The sequence below is a fragment of the Garra rufa genome, chromosome 16 (genome assembly GCF_049309525.1).
Source record: "Garra rufa chromosome 16, GarRuf1.0, whole genome shotgun sequence".
Lineage (NCBI taxonomy): Eukaryota > Metazoa > Chordata > Actinopteri > Cypriniformes > Cyprinidae > Garra > Garra rufa.
The window spans coordinates 18,104,110-18,121,901 of NC_133376.1; the positions used below are offsets into that span (position 1 = coordinate 18,104,110).

The 17,792-nt window shown below is 33.2% G+C and overlaps 1 protein-coding gene across 1 annotated transcript in view; it reads right to left on the minus strand.

Moving 5' to 3' along the window:
- The window catches only part of LOC141288088 (transcription factor COE3), a 113,393-nt gene that overhangs the window by 79,928 nt on the left and 15,673 nt on the right, over positions 1 to 17,792 (minus strand). Inside the window, exons 2-6 of the mRNA XM_073820202.1 lie at positions 17,327 to 17,483; positions 13,309 to 13,372; positions 12,279 to 12,334; positions 7,877 to 7,950; positions 724 to 792 (exon numbers count right to left, since the gene is read on the minus strand). Of these exons, the coding sequence (XP_073676303.1) occupies positions 724 to 792; positions 7,877 to 7,950; positions 12,279 to 12,334; positions 13,309 to 13,372; positions 17,327 to 17,483 (420 nt within the window). The remainder of the gene's footprint in view (positions 1 to 723; positions 793 to 7,876; positions 7,951 to 12,278; positions 12,335 to 13,308; positions 13,373 to 17,326; positions 17,484 to 17,792) is intronic.

A 17,792-nucleotide genomic window follows, 5' to 3' on the forward strand; every position in this document is an offset into this window, starting at 1 on the left:
TAACGGCTGCAGGGTTTTGTCATTTACTGAGCGGCTAAATAATGGTACATTCCATAAACGACACAGAGAGCATGAAAAGGTGACATCATCTCTGCAGGTTCGGACCTTACACCAATCAGATGCACTCCATGGCAGCTAGAGGTGAGAAGATTTTGTGTGTGCTTGTGCGTCCGCGCTTCTGTAAGTGTGTGTGTGTTGAGAAAGAGGGAGGGTCACTGATTTCCGGCTCCCTTCACTTCTGTCCGCTGGATACGCTCCAAGGCCAGTCTAACGAGCCAACATGGATTTGGTAATGACCCCTGTGCCCTAGGAGGACACTCTCACTGCTGTCCTGTTTGGAAGTGCACACTCTCTCACACAATCGCATCCACTCCATTCCAGTCATTACAGAACCTCCCTGCAGACGCTTTTAGTACAAGTCCAGTCGACGGGGTAAAGAGTTTGAGAGATGCTATTCAGACTGGAATAAGCAGTTAGCTAACCTAAAACTAAAAAGATGTAGCAAAATTGATGGGAATTATGCAATATATTCAGTACCTCTAAATGTTTCAGAATCCCTCGCTGCGAGAGCTGTGTTTGTCAAGAGGAGCGTGTCTACACAAACTGTCTTTCGCTCAATTGGCCTGCTGTGGGATGCGGATTTGCCCCCCAAAATGCGTATTAATAAAATATCCGCCGTCTTTTCATTTTGGAGGGCAAGAGGAAGATAAAACATGCTCTTACCTGTCGATGATGACAGGATCAGATGGCGTCTCGTTTCGGTTTCCGCAGCTCTTCTTGTCACAACACCGGCTGAAATGGATAAAAGACATAAGTTACATGTCTATCTAATAGGGTTGGATCGATATTGGAATGTTTTTGAGACTTGCTACTTCTGTACTGATATCAATAAAGATATCTATCTCTCTCTTTTTACTTATATGGGCCATTCTACGGAGTTGTTTTTAAAAAATTGTGCAGTTAATTCTCATATTGTATTTTCAGAAAGTTTCAGAATATTTGTCCTCTACCGAAACAGTAATTTTCCTTGTAAATATATTGTTTTCTAATGTTTTCAGAAGTAAATTAATAACAATTACAATTTTTACAATATTTCAAGTGTGATTTATGAAATCCGTTGAATTTGAAAACAGTATGATCAACTTTTTGCCATTTACAATGAAAAATTTGATTCAAAGTTAAGGATTCATTAGTTGGAATATACATTGAACCAAACACTATCATTCAGTATACTTTATTTTTTATGAAACATCCCATGTTTCGGTAGTGACTGTCATTTTTTTGGTAGTGACAGTAATGTTTTAGTAGCAACCGCTATTTATTTAAATTACAGAATTTTAACCCACATACTAAAATAAAACTAAAACATTAAAAAAAAATTACATAAATGTACTAAAATTTTCCCCAAATAAAGGACTGTGTTCCCTTTTGTCACTACCGAAATAATGATGACATGTTTTGGTCGTGACTGTTTCGATAGTGGCAGTTTTAGACTTTTGAACCTAGCACAAACATGCTAATCAGCACATGGTTAGCTAGCACAGTTCTGAACAGTTCTACACATAGAAAAACTAAATGTTATGGAATAACTCCCAAAAAGTGTGTTTAAATATAGAAAATAGTGTCCGGTAGTTCGGTAGTGACCTTAGTAAAAATCTAAGGTTTGAATACTTAACTGTTTTTCAAGTGTGTTTTTGGTTGTGGGATATCAATTTGCACCAGTTCTGTAGAATAGCCCATATAATTATATATTTATTTATAGTTACTGTTGTTTTAGAGAGCAACACATGACAGTGACTGTATCTTTAGTCAAACAGCTTATTGTTCAATTAGACTTTATGAATACAGAATTTGAGAGCAGTGACTTGAACTGGAACCAAAGAAAAGGGACAAAACAGCTCAATGACCACAGAATTATGTATGAGCGTCCAAAAAAGAGTTCTGCTTTCATGCTTAGAAGAAATGCTGTGTTCTTGTAGAGATAGGGATGGAGCTATGTGGTGACCGGCAAGTCTTTCTCAAGCTGGTGGCTGCCTGACAGGTCGCCCTCTTTCTCCTCTCGCCCTGTGCTCCAGCTGGGCTGGGCCCCCGCCAAGGTCACTCAGCCAGCCTCTGACAGTTTGGACAGCACCCAGAGAAGTCCTGGTGCAGCGGCTCTCTCCCAAATGCTCCTCTCCAACACTGTCATCACCTCTGCCCTTGCCCATGCCCTCGCCCCAGGCTGGCACCTCATCTGGTGGCATGTGGTTCCCCTAAATACATCCCGCCTAGCCCATTCACCCCTTGCCAACCAAACTGGTGAGACCACTGGTGCCGCCTGCTTTGTGAAAATGGTTCCAATTAAGTTTAATCTCATCAGCTTGAGATCATCAGTCAGATGAGAAATATTTTTGCAGTTTCCTGCAGGATTGCGTTCTTGCAGAGAGAGACACAGATACCCCAAAGAATTTAGAACTATCAGTATAATAAATAATCGCAGTGTATTTTTGTAATAATAGGTTGTGATATAATATTATATATTGATATACACAATATATGTGACCCTGGACCAGAAAACCAGTCTTATGAACCATAGGTATATTTGTAGCAATAGCCAACAATACACTGTATGGGTCAAATTATAAATAAATAAATAAATATGCCAAAAATCATTAGTATTTTAAGTAAAGATCATGTTCCATGAAGATATTTTGTAAATTTTCTACTGTAAATATATTTGTGATTACTTCATTTGGACAACTTTAAAGGCAATTTTCTCAATATTTAGATTTTTTTGCACCCTCAGATTCCAGATTTTCAAATAGTTAGATCTCTGCCAAATATTGTTCTATCCTAACATCAATGGAAAGCTGTATTTATTCAACTTTCATATGTATAAATAAAATAAAAAAAGACCCTTATGACTGGTTCTGTGGTACAGGTTTACATATTTAAATAAAAAATTCTTTACATTTAGATTGTATATATTGTATAAAACGTACATAATTTATATTAATAATATAACATAACATACATAATATAATATACTAAATAATTGCAGTGTATTTTTTGTAATAACATATTATGAAATAAAATTATATATTATTATAAACGATATATTTAAATAAAAAATCTTTAAATTTATACTATTAAAAACTTATAATACAATACAATATAATATAATATAATATAATATCATATCATATAAAAATTATATAATATAATGTAATGAGACACATATACCCCTAAGAATTTAGTACTAATAAATAATCAGTCTATTTTTTTGTAATAATATGATACAATATTTTATATTATACACAATATATTAAATAAAAAATCTTAAAATTTATATTTCTTAATATAATATAATATAAAATAATATAATATAATATAATATTGAGAAGAGTGTAGGACTATCAATATAATAAATAGATAATAAATATTATAAATTTACATTTATATTCTTTAAAAAAGCATATAACATTTACATTCCTTCATAATATATTATAATATAATATAATAATAAATGATTTTAAGAAAAAATAGATATTTTATGAATAATGACAAAGCATAATAAAAATTAATCAGGAAGCAGTGCTGTTCCTGAATAGCAGTATCTACTCCATTTTTCTCTACCCAGTTTGATGAAATGATGAAGTAGATGCTGAAACAAAAAAATCATTACCCTCGATTAAGATTAGCTAAGCAATAACTTCAAATCATATTGTATGGATTTTTCCGACCACTAAGACTCCTGATATATTCATCCTACTTGCTTCATGCTGTCATGCATTAGATTGCCATTTGACAAATAATCCTCACTTAGAGCCACTGAATGCAAAACGATCTGACTTTATGAATCATTTATCACATCGTTTGATCTTTAAGAACCTGAAAAAACACGAACCGTTCCTTGTTTTCCTGTTCTTTGTGTGTGTGACTGTTGCCATAGAGCGCGCCACCATAATTTATTCCCCCAGCTACTTGGAACCATTAGCAAACTTCCAGGAGACCAATTAGCATTGGAAACCCAATGGTGAGGCTGTGGTGACAACCTCCTCAAACTGCGAAAGAAGTGTTATAAACAAACTGGACCCCAGGAGCACAGCCAGGTCCGGAGGGAGGCCCGGGCCCCCGTTCGCAAAAACAAACCTTGGCGGAGCGTCCGTAATGTGGCCTTAATGGCGTTCCCTCCAGGGCCTGAGCAGGCTAGCCCTGGCTTGGCTAATGACGAAGGGCCAGAGCCACGAAAACAAATGCAGCTCCTCCAACCTCAAACCCCTGAAATGAGCACAGGACAAGTTGTGCTGCTGCAAAGAGGCAACGGCTCCGGCCGCTCCTACTGATTAGTCGACAGATGCTTTAAGAGCTACCTACTCAGCTTGCTATCTCCAGCGTGGCCCTCGCTAGTCCACCAGACGGTATCCTGAAGTAGATTCACTTAAAAACTAGAAAGGTGCGTTTATCGGGCGAGGGCGCAATATCAGAGCGGAGCTTGTAAAAAAAACAGCCTTCAAAGCCTCCCTGGAGAATCTTAAGACTAATATCAGATAGAGTGGAACATGCTGAAGGAGTAAGATAAGACATGAAACGATAGAGAAGGACAGAGAGAATGGATGTCAATAGAGGGCTTGTTTTCAAAGGCCAAGTGTTGTAATTACCCAGCCAGGCACAGAGAGGATGCGGCCAGGGCTAATCATATGCACCAGGCTGCCTGACTGGAGGGTGAGAGCCGATGGCAGAGCCCTCCAACACTGCATCCTCTTCCAGACTGGCGGACAGAGACCAGTCCGTGCCCACTGTGCACCGCGCGCCATGATTTTGTAGGTGCGCCATGCCAACTAACCGCTGCGAGGCCTCATTTGGAGACTCTTGAAGTGCCAGTTTCAAGTCATTGGGATGAGCAGGAAGGACCTTGAATGATTAAAGACAGACCAAGTCCTGTCCCATGACAAATGACTTCCTACAGTCCATTATAGATAACACATTATAGAGTCAATATTTTAAATTCAGGGGCAAAATGTGCACTGTTTTGTATGTGAAAATTTATATTTAATTTATCCATTAACTTCATAACATATCTTGAAATATTTTTACCTCCTACCAAATTAAAACCAACATAAGAATATATATAGATGTAATATATAATAATAATAAAAATTCCAAAATAATCAGACATATATATATCTATTATTTATTGATTTATTTTACTTATCATCTATCTAATGTTTGTTGATTTATTTTACATAAGATGCCAAAAAAATCAGCTGACAGGAAAATTGTAATAAAAACAATATAAATTAATTAAAGTTTTTTTCATAAATTATACAATAATATAATATTTTAGAATTATTATTATTATTATTATTAAATAATTTATATACATCAATTATTTATTATTATTATTATTAATAATAATAATAATAATAATAATAATAATAATAATAAGATACATTGGGTATACATATTTTTATGATTTATTTTATTAATCTAGCTAATGCTTATTTATTTTACATAAGATGCCAAAAAAAGCAGCTGACAGAAAAAAATAATAAATAAAAACAATATAAATTAATTTTCTCTCATAAATATAGAATAATAAATATATAAATACATTATTTAATAATAATAATAATTTTTCTAAAATAATCAGTCACATTGGATATACATATTTTTTATGATTTATTTTATTTATATTATATTTAATGTTTATTGATTTATTTGACATAAGATGCCAAAAAAGAAGCTGACAGGAAATTTGTAAAACAAATAATAATATAAATTAATTTAAGTTTCTCACATAAATTATATAATATTATATATACCAATTTTTCTGATTTTCTTTATCTATCTAATGTTTATTCATTTATTTTACATAAGATGCCAAAAAAGCAGCCGACAGAAATTTTTTTAATAAATATAATAATATAAATTAATTCAGATTTCAAATTCATAAATTATATATATAACTCTAAAATAATCAGACACATTGGATATACCTATTTTTATTATTTATTTTTTATTTATCCATTATATTAATTGATATTTTTTTACATGTAATGCCAAAACAGCAGCTGAAAGGAAATATATATAATATTTTTAGATAAATTATTTTGCCTGAATAGGAGCAATTTTGGAATGGTTTCCAATAGAGGTCCCTGTTAAATGGTGCAGTTACAACGTCTACCAGCAGGGGCAAAATGGGCCATGCTAACCAGCTAAATCTCAAAACAAAGCTCTCTAAAAGTTCCTGGTGACTGGAAGTATGATGTTCATGTGGCAATATTGTAACTCTGTTACAAGAGATGCCAATTAATCCGTCAAAGTCGTTTGCTAAGCTCATTTGCCACACAAAGGAAATGATCTCCAAAACAAGCGCTATTTATTATAACCGAAAGGGACCGTAGGACACTCATCCTCACGTCTGGGACGAGAACATCAAGTTTGCCACGAACAGCTGCTGTGCTTTCAGTCTGTTGATGGGTGTTGCAGGTGAGGCAGACTCCGTCAGGGCCCTGATAAAGAGTTCTATCACCTGGGAGTGAGAGACAGGGGAAATATCTCTCATCTCGCTCTCATTAGCGAATGGAAACACACCATTCATCAGGGGAGGCAGTTAATAATCACACTCAATCACATAATGACCGACTCAAACTGAGCCATCATTATGGAAATGGAACCTGTATCGAAATCATCTCCGAGAAAGCCCGGTTCCTTGAGGGAGAAAATAGCACCGAATACCCAGCATCCAATGCTGTGCGCTGTAAAACAGGTGAGTTTTCTGGAGCTGATGATGCCCACTTTATAGGGTGAAGCATTTGTGAGATTTATGTAGTGCTGGTGGCAGCCAGATGGAATCACTTCTGTGATGAACTTAATTAGCAAAGTCCATCTTAATGATTCCGAATGTGTTGAAATTCCCATCAACACTTTAATAACTCGACAGGCTCCCCATAATAATTGACTGTCTCTGTTCTTGGCAAATCTCTGTCAGAGCAAAGCAAAGAACATTAGCATTAAATACATAAAAAATACCGGACGTGAAGTGCATCTGTAGTCCATTTTTTCTGGGTGTTGCAATAATGATGTATTTCGACTTCAAAACAAAAGAAAACAAAACGTCTAACAATCATAAACTTTTGATGCTCACAGAGCTTATTTTCTGCAATGATCCAAAAGCCAATGGAAAAATCCTATTGGGTTTTTGTCGAGGGATCCGGGGTGATACTAACTTTAGGGTTGGCCTATAAAAATACATAATCACTGCTGCACTCTATTGGAGGATTTGCATCTCCCACCGGCCCTCAGGTACCCAAAGAAGCCCTGCCATTTCCCCTCACTACATTATTAACTCTAAGTTAGCCCCCCGTTACCCAAGACGCCAGCATCTGAGCCCCTTTAACTTCCTCGACCCCCCAGCCATGCTTCCCTACAGATCCTTACCCCCTCCAATGGCCATCAGGCAAAAAATTCACGGACAATACACCTCTATCCAGGCCTCCAGCCACGCGAGCCCACTGTGAACCCATAATTACACTGCATTAAGGTCAATGTAATGAGGAAGGCCCTGTAGGACTTCACAGTGGAGCGGGAAGAATCGTGTAGGCCCACCTATGCAACCCTGCGGTACACCCGTGAGCTGAACTCCCAAACCATATGTTAATATTCTTCTAAAGCCTCTCTCACACAGTGATACTGAAATCGTGATCAGTAATATGAGGCGTAATACATTTTTTCATGTTAAATAATAAAAAAGGAATTAATAAGGCATTAAAAGATACTTCTGAAACGGCATGTCTTCAATATGTTAGTGTTTCCGATATGAGCAGAGCTGTGTTTGTCATAGAAGTCTCAGATTGTTCTTATAATAAGAAATGAGAGGTAAATATGAACTGACCTGCACATGATCTCATGGGTGAGGAGGACGCGACACATCTCTGGGTTTTTGTCTTGGCCTTCATAAAGGATTGGCTAAAAGGGAGAAAGCGAGAAATTCATGTTGTTTTGCTAAAAATATACATATACACTACAAGTCAAAAGTTTTTGAACAGTACGATTTATGTTTTTTTTTTTTTTTTTTCCGAGCCTGCATTTACTTGATACAAAGTACTGCAAAAACAGTACAATTTTGAACTATTTTTACTAAGATGATTTTTAGCATCATTACTTCAGTCTTCAGTGTCACAATGTCATTCTAATATGCTGATTGGCTGCTCAAAAAACATTTTTTATTATTATTATTATGTTGAAAACTGCTTTTTTCAGGTTTCTTTGATGAATAGAAAGTTCTTTTGTAACATTATAAATGTCTTTATCATCACTTTTGATCAATTTAAAGCATCCTTGCTAAATAAAAGTAATAATTTCTATCATTTCTTTCCCAAAAAGAAACAAATATACATAATTATAATCTTTTTAATAGTATAGTGTATAATGTTACAAAAGCTTTTTATTTCAGATAAATGCTGATCTTTGGTTCTTTCTATTCATCAAAGAATCCTGAAAAAAAAATGTACTCAACTGTTTTAAATATTAATAATAATAATAAATGTTTCTTGAACAGCAAAACATATTTTAAAATATATTCCAATAGAAAACAGTTTAAATAGTAAACATTTTCAACATTTACTGTTTTGCTATACTTGGCTTGGTGGGCAGAAGAGACTTCTGTTAAAAAAAATTGGTAGTGTATATAAAAAATAACTGGTTTATTTAAGAGAATGCAAATTGTTTTTTGACTTAGTAGAACAGACTAGGGTTAGTTGTCACACTTTTTTAATCCAGTGAATATTTCTTTAGTCAATAATCTCTTTAGTCACATATAATAAAGTATTTAGCTACAAAAAAGCTATTGAAAATACAATGTGACAACTTTAATGCGTTTACCTCAAAATAAACTACCGTTCAAAAGTCTGAAAAAAGTTTCACCAAGACTGCAGTTATTTGATTTAAAAAAAAAAAAAAAAAAAAAAAAAAAAACAGTAAAAACATTAATATTGTGAAATATTATTACAATTTAAAACAACTGTTTACTATTTTAACATATTTGAAAATGTAATTTATTTATGTGATGCAAAGCTAAATTTTCAACATCATTACTCCAGTCTTCAGTGTCACATGATCCTTCAGAAATCATTCTAATATTCTGATTTGTTTTGTTAAAACGTGTTTTAAAGATACTTTGATGGGCAGGAAATTCATCAAATGAACATTTATTTGAAAGGGAAATCATTTGTGATATTATAAATGTCTTCACTGTCACATTCGATCAATTTATTCAGTCCTTGCTATTCAGTCCTCTAGTTTTGAGACTTGGCCGAACTCCTCCTTTAGCTCATCCTGAATCCAGTGATTGCTCAAGATGTTCAGGATGCTGACACCTGGTCATTAGTCATGTTTTTGGTTCGAAGCATGCTGACAACTTTAACATATGCTAAAAGCTAAATCTGGTCAACGGCGGCTGGACGTATGCGGCGAACCGAGGGGGATCCAGACTCTGCTGGGGCTCATGTGGAGTAACAATCTTCCCGTTCTCCCCATCAGCATCCACCCCGAGCAGCCAGATGGCCAGCCAGGCCCCGAAAGAGAGGCCTCCTCCCAGGCATCCGTCATCGGGCTGTCACGCCTGGCCTGAATGACGGATGATCGGTGCATATCAAGGAAGTTAAAGGACTCGCCCCCCTTCTTTCCAGACCTTATCGGCATCAGCAGTAAAGATGAATCCATCATAAACACACACACACATAACGAACGCACCTCAAACTATCCTCCATCGTACTCGACTCTGGTCAGTCGGCCAGACGGGTTGACCCAACGCCCTGGGGAACAATACTTTTAGTATAACGACCACTTCTACATTATTGATCTTTCTCTACGCTGCCTATGAAAGTCTCTTCCTCTTCATCACCATCCTCCATTTTTGTCGAAGGGGGAGGGGATTTGGGATCGGAGGGGGTCGGGAGGTGGATCGGGTCGATATTTATATATCATCGTTCTTGATTCACATCGCTGGCGCCAAAGTAGTGGCCCCACCCCGGTTCTTCAAGCACGTCTGACTCCAGCGATATGGAATAGTGTTACAACTCTTCCATGAACTCCAAACACGCTCTTTCCTGGTACCTTAATTAAGTCATCTCACCTTACAAGAAATATTTCGATTAGCAGTACAAAACTATTTGGCTAAATTCATTTTGGGGAAGCGTTCAAATTGGAGGCGGCAGAACTCCACCAAGATCCTTCTCCCTCGTCTTCTCAATTAGAAGAAAGACGGGTTGTTCTCAATCGATATTCGCAGCTTCGCTGTTGATGCACATATGTAAAGCCTGGTGCGCGGGCAGGGGGGGAAGGATTTTACGGGCGCGCACAGCTACAGCCCTTTTTTGTCGTCGGGAGGATTATTGTCTCCAGCGTGTCGGCTCTGCAGCTACATTAAGGCCTATTGATTGGTCTCCGGGGTTGATGCTTTGTCGAGGAACTGGTTGCCATATTGATCTGAGACAGGCTGACACACTGTGACAGTGGGACCTGCTGGGCTGAGGAAAGGATAGGCCATACGAAGACCGGGGGGGGTTGAAATCTGGTCCGTTTCATGACGGAACGAAGAACGCAGGTGCAGGACTGAGTTTAGTGTATGAAAGGCATCTCTAATGGGATCTCTATAGTGTTATAATTTCTTAACATCACAACTTAGAGCTTGATGATAATATAGTTTACATTTTGAGATGATACAAGCAATCAAGCCATTCAGAATTGTTATACTGCTATATCGTTTTATGTGAGTATACTGTATATATGCAGATAAAGTTGTACACACTACTCAAACTTTATATAAAGAGCAAGGCAATATAGTTACATTTTGTGACAAAAATAAATTTGTACAAATGTTAATACACTGCTAGGCAATAATATAGTTTACATTTTTGACAAACTTTATTATTTATTAATTACTTAATTCATTTGTTGAAAAATTTTAAAATTTAAGAAATAAAAAAAAAATAATTGTGACAAAATAAATATTTATAAATATTAATACATCACTAGGCAATAATATAGTTTACATTTTTGACTTTTGTTAAAATTAAATTTAAATATGTTTATTAAATGTTTTATTTTGTGACAAAAGGAATATATACAAATATTAATACATCGCTGGACAATAAAATAGTTCACATTTCTGAGAATATAACATTCAAGCAGTTTAGATTTGTAATGCTGTATATACTTATAGTATAAAAACACTTTAGGTGCATAAAACTTTATTAATTATTAATTTGTTAGTTAATTTGTAAAAAATGTCAATTAAAAATTGTAAAAAAATATATTATATATATATATATATATATATATATATTTTTTTTTTATAATTTGTAAATTTGGTGGAAAAAATAAATATATACAAATATCAATACATCGTCAGGCAATAATATAGTTTAAATGTTTTATTTTTGTTAAAAATGAAAAAATTTAAATTTGTTCATTATATTTTTTATTTTGTGACAAAATAAATATATACAAATATCAATACATCGTCAGGCAATAATATAGTTTAAATGTTTTATTTTTGTTAAAAATGAAAAAATTTAAATTTGTTCATTATATTTTTTATTTTGTGACAAAATAAATATATACAAATATTAATACATTGCTAGGCAATTATATAGTTCACATTTTGGACAATATAACAATCAAGCAGTTTAGATTTGTAATGCTGTATAAAATACTTTAGTAGGTGGATAAAACGTTATTATTAATTTGTTAATTAATTTGTTAACAATTGGTTAATTAAAATAAAAAAATATTTAAAAATAAATAAATAAATAGTTACTTTTGTGACAAAATATGTAAAAATAAAATTAAATAAAATGTTAAAAAATTTATGAAATTTAAAAATTTAAAAATGTCAGAAATAAAAAAAAAAACATTTGTATATTCGGTGACAAAATAAATATATATAAATATTAATACATCGCTAGGCAATAATATAGTTTACATTTCTGACTTTTTTTTATTAAAAAATTAAAAAATAAACATTTGTTCATTTAATTTTTTTTATTTTGTGATAAAATAAATATATACAAATATTAATACTTTGCCAGGCATTTGTATAGTTTATATTTTTGACAATATAACAATCAAGCAGTTGAGATTTATAATGCTGTATATACTTATAGTGTAGATATTTTATTGTAGGTGTATAAAATTTTATTAATTATAGTTACACATTTGTTATGTGGTGATATTACACTTTACACACTTTTGATATCCAATGAAAAAAATCAATAAACTCAAACCGTACTCACCTGTTTAGTCATGGAGTCTATTAATCGAACATACAAATCCTGTTCTGTCCTGATACCTGGAGGTTTAAAGTAAAATAAATACGTATTAGACAAATAAACAAAATGTTCTCTCACGCTTTGCGTATAATAAAATCCAGCTCAGCTGCATAATAAAAAACCCAATGTGCCATACTTCAAAACAAATACTTGTAGAATCAAGTGTGTGTTCAAATTAAAAGGCTCTTTGAGCAAACAGAACAGAAAGTCAGTCCCAAACGCAAAGCGCTATTGTTTTGAAAAGTCTACATAAAGGGACTCATTTCTTATGGAAAGTCTCGGAAATTAATTTGTTTTATTATTCTTTTCCCTACAGTACGTTTATTCGCATTCTGTTATGCTTGTCATGCTGACTGAGCTATTCCGCTAACGCTTCTTAGCAAAAACAAACTCGCCTCAGCCTTGGAGTTTTTCTATTATTTATGATTTTCCCGCCTTAAAGTGTGAGAGCTCGCTTTTCTCCTGCCCTGCTGTCTGCTGGATGACAGAGAATCCACATCTACAGACAAATCACTCTCCACTAGCTGTTATCATTAGAGCAGGAGAAGAGAACAGTCTTGTACTGAGACTTAGGCATTTCTAACTATCTAGTGTGTGTGTGTACATACTGTATTTAACCATTTATAAACAATTGGAATCACTAATATTGACAAGCGTAACATCGTACCTGCTCTTAATGTAGCCAGCCTGTGTGTATACTTTACTAAGAACTAAGAGCTCAGATGAGGCCTTGTTTAGCGTGTCTGTGTGGGTGAGTAGCGTGGAATGACATTAGACATGAGCGTAAACTGTGAAAGGGTGGCAAATGTGTTCAACAGCATGAACTCCTCTCAGGATAAACAGATGGAGCTCTCAAATACTCTCCCAGATGTGATGAGACATGTTGCATGATTGTGGTTACATATCGTTTACAGTTGGCCCCGCTCTGCCTCGCAATATGTCTTTGTTATTGATGGGATATGGAAAGGGTTTGCAGGAGGAGTATGGCTCTCACCGTTGCTGTAGAGAAGCTGTAACCTGTAGTGGATGCCATTGTTGGTCTTCTCGCCATTGTATTCCTAAACAAAACACAAACAAGTAGGACATTTTAGGAGTTGTTTATTGAAACCCTGACCATCAAGAAGGGTAATCTCATCAGGTTAACTTTCAGAAAGAAAAATTTCATTTACTGTATAATGTGGAATATCACTTAATCTGCCGAATTTTGGATGAATAAATCAAAAGTAGGTCAGTACACTTAAATCAAAACGTTATATGGACTAGTGTCTGCAAAACGACTGAATGGCGCAGACATGCAGTTTTGTTTACTAAATACTGAAGCGCATGGCGCTTGCGGTGTTTTCAGCCTTTGCCGTCTCAATATATGAGTACATGAACACATAAACAATCTCTAGAACTGCTCTGAGAGTCACTTCATGAGTATTTTAACATTTATTTTGAGAAAAACTATAGAGGTATCATATACAAACAGAAGCTTATACTATTTCACTAATAAAAGTTCAGTTTAACTTGAAGAAATTGTGACAAAAATATATTACTTACAGTACTGATAGTATTACTACTACTTATACAATTATTTTGAAAACATTATTGTACAATAATATTTATACAAAACATTAAATTGCTATTCAATTGTGTAAGTTTTATGATTGTAATTAATTACTCATGCTTTTTTGATTAATAAAGCAGTATAGAGAAATTAAAACGGGAAAAAACAGAATCCTGAAAAATAAAAATAGAAAAAAAAAATGGACAAAAAAAATAAAATAAAACAAATTTTTATAGGGCCCTAATTTAAAATGGCTTAAAATATTTAAAACAAAAGTTTTTATTTTACATAATATGTGTGTGTGTACTGTGTATTTCTATTATGTATATATAAATACACATATATATATATATATATATATATATATATATATATAATATTTACATGTATTGACATGTATATATTTTTATTTATATAGATAATTATTATTAAATTATGTACAATAATATTTATACAAAACATTAAATTGCTGTTCAATTGCATGATTTTAATTATTAGACATGCTTTTTGATTGGTACTTAATTTAATTATTAAAACTAGAGTCTAGAGAGTTTAAACTGGAAAAAAATGAATCTAAAAATAGGAAAACAGAAAAAAATGGAATTAGGAAAAAAAAAAAAACGGGTTTCACAGAGCCCTACGTAATATTGTGAAATATTATTACAACTTGAGGTAGCTTAAAATATTTAATATTTAAATATATAATATTTATTTTTAAAAAATAGTGCTGTCAAACAATTAATCACATCCAAAATAAAAGTTTTTGTTTACATAATATATGTGTGTATGGTGTATATTTATTATGTATATATAAATAAACACACATACATTATATATTAAAATATATAATATATATAAATATATAATTAAAATATATAAATATATAAATAAACGATGTCCCAATTAATCGAATCGAAATAAAATTTTGTGCTTGCATACTATGTGTGTACTGTGTATATTTATTATGTATATATAAATACACACATAGGACTACATGTATATATTTAAAAAAAAAAAAAATATATATATATATATATATATATATATATATATATATATATATATCTGTATGTATTGTATGTAAACACGTGTATATAGTTTATATTATAATATTTTATATAAATCTAACATTTTTCCTTAATATATACATGTACAGTATGTGTGTGCATTTATATACATAGTAAATAAACACAGTACACACATAACATTTTCAGCATTATCAATATTTTTGTGGAAACTATGTAAAAAAAATTAGGATTCTTTGATAAACAGAAAGTTCAAAATAACAGTATTTATTTGAAACAGAAATCTTTCAATTGACATTATAAATGTCTTTACAATCACTTTGAAACTGTTTAAAATTAATTTCTCAAAAAATATATATAAAACAGATCCCTAACTATTGAACAGTATTGTAAATTTCTATATAGTTACCAAATGAGTGCTTTTATGAAACCAGTTAAAATTAGAATTTCTAAGCATTTGAAAGTTTGTCTGAAGGCTCACATAAAATCTCAGCTCATCCACTTTCTAATAATCACAGCAAAAGAACTGCAGTGCATCCAAATGTAATCCCATTTGGATTTCACTCTTTGGACTAAGTGTGAGGTTTACATTTAAGCATCACATCCAGGCTTCAGGTGAGTTATTTTCCCCTGATGTGACATCAATCCAATGAGACGCAGGAACACGACACACCCACACATGTCGTCAGTCTCTCTCTATCTCCTCACTGCCAAGTTTAGTGGTAGCGTCTTGGCAGCGACCCAGGGTGGAGTGGAGGAGTGTGTGTGGGGGGGTGCTGGGCGGGGGTTATGGCGGAGGTGAGCGGACAGCGAGGACAGAGCGCTGACCGTGCCAGCTGGACCCCGTCCCGTATGACCGTGGGCGGAGCTGTTCTCTGTAACCTTTTACTGAGAACAACCCCCCGACACACACACCGCGGGGTGAGCAGGACTACCCTCCGACACACACCGCAGGGCTAGCAGGTCCAAACACACAACTACACTACAGAATGGAGATAGCCGTACCATGAAAAGGTGATTTATTTAGAGTAATGCTTTGGGAAAGAGTGGGGATTTATTCCCATGATGCTGATCCTGAGAATCACACTCAAAGGATAAGCAAAGAGATGTTTGGCAGAAATTAGCCAAACAACAATGGCTTATTAGAAAAGCTGGATATTGTATAATAAATTTAATAATTAAAAAAAAAGTACATTACATATAATATTGTTAATGCAATTCTTATGACAAAAAAGTGGTCTCATCGTTGCCCCCTAGATGTATTATTTGGTACCGCCACTACTGAGAACCACAATACTGTGTGACAATGTGAGTTTGAAGCCCTGAATTCAGATCTCACATATACACAATGCAACTGCATATAGAAAATAAAAAGATATAATTTTATATAAAATAGATAAAATATAGAATATCTACCAAGGTGTAGGCCACCATATTTATTTATTTTTTATATTGATGAAATGAAAAAAAAAAACTGTAAACATTAAAAACTGTTGCAGTGGGTTTGGGATTTTTTTTAATAATCAGTTTTTTTACTTCACTTTTTTAACCTACAAAAAAAAACTACAATCAGGTATATTGCAGAAATAAATAAATAAATAAAAAACACTATGTAAACATTAAAAACTGTTGCAGATGGTTTGGGGTTTTTATTAATCTTTATTTTATTTTTTTTTACTTCAGTTTTTTAACCTACTAAAAACTACAATCATGTATATTGTGGAAAATAAATAAAATAAAATAAAATAAAAATAAAGGGTTAGAGGGGGTTTAGTTTTTGAAATAATGAATGTGTGTACAATCAATAAGTATTATTAACTTTATTTTTTACTTAACATTTTTTAACCTACAAAAAAATACAGTCAGGTACACTGCTGAAATAAATAAATAAATAACACTGTGAACTTAAACTGTTGCAAAGGCATTTAGAATTTTATTTTAAAATTTTGGTAATATTTAGAGTAGCTTTTCAATAGTTTTTCAAATAATGAATGTGTGTATGATCAATAAGTATTTTTAATTTATTTAACTTAACTTTTTTAACCTACCAAAAAAAATTATAATAATAATTAGGTACATTGCTGAAATAAAAAAAAAAAATTATAATCAGTGTGCATGATCAAAATTTATTAATTAACTTTATATATATTAATACTTTATTTATTTAATGTAGTAAACTACAAAACTCCAGACACACATCTAAAAATCTAAATTAAGTAAATTGATTAAAATATAAAATAAATATAAATATAATACAAATATATATATTTTAATATATAAAATAAAATAATAAATGTGTGAGATTTTGTGTGAGATTTTTTTTATTTTTTGGTACTAAATATGCCTTTTGGTACTAAATAGTTCAATATGCAACACCCCAGCATATCACAAATCCTGTTGCGTTGTGTGGCGGCGTCTATTAGTGACAGAGTGCTTACTTTGTCTTTTTCCACAAAGTCCACGTAGGAGGTTCTCTCGATCTCGACGGGCTGTCCCTGCCGGTCATACAGGGCCAGCACAAAGTGGAAGAAGTTTGACTTGCGCAGGTTCGAGGGAGGCTGTTTCTCATAATGGGCTCTTGCCAAACCCACACCACTACGAGAGAGAGAGAGAGAGAGAGAGAGAGAGAGAGAGACAGAGAGAAAGATTAATGTACTGTAACCAAAACAATCATTCAAAATATGAGCTTGCAGAAAGATGAAATGTCAGTTTCACATGAACTTTCACAAATAACATCACATTGCGTATAAATACGTAACACTGAAAAGTCACCGCAGTGTCTAACTTTATAAGTCCTGCGTGTGAATCACAACAATAGTTGCAATACAATACGTAAAATACGCAAACACAAACAGGAAATTAGAGCTGTTACAAACAGGAAATAACTGAGAGGTGTTAGAAGAG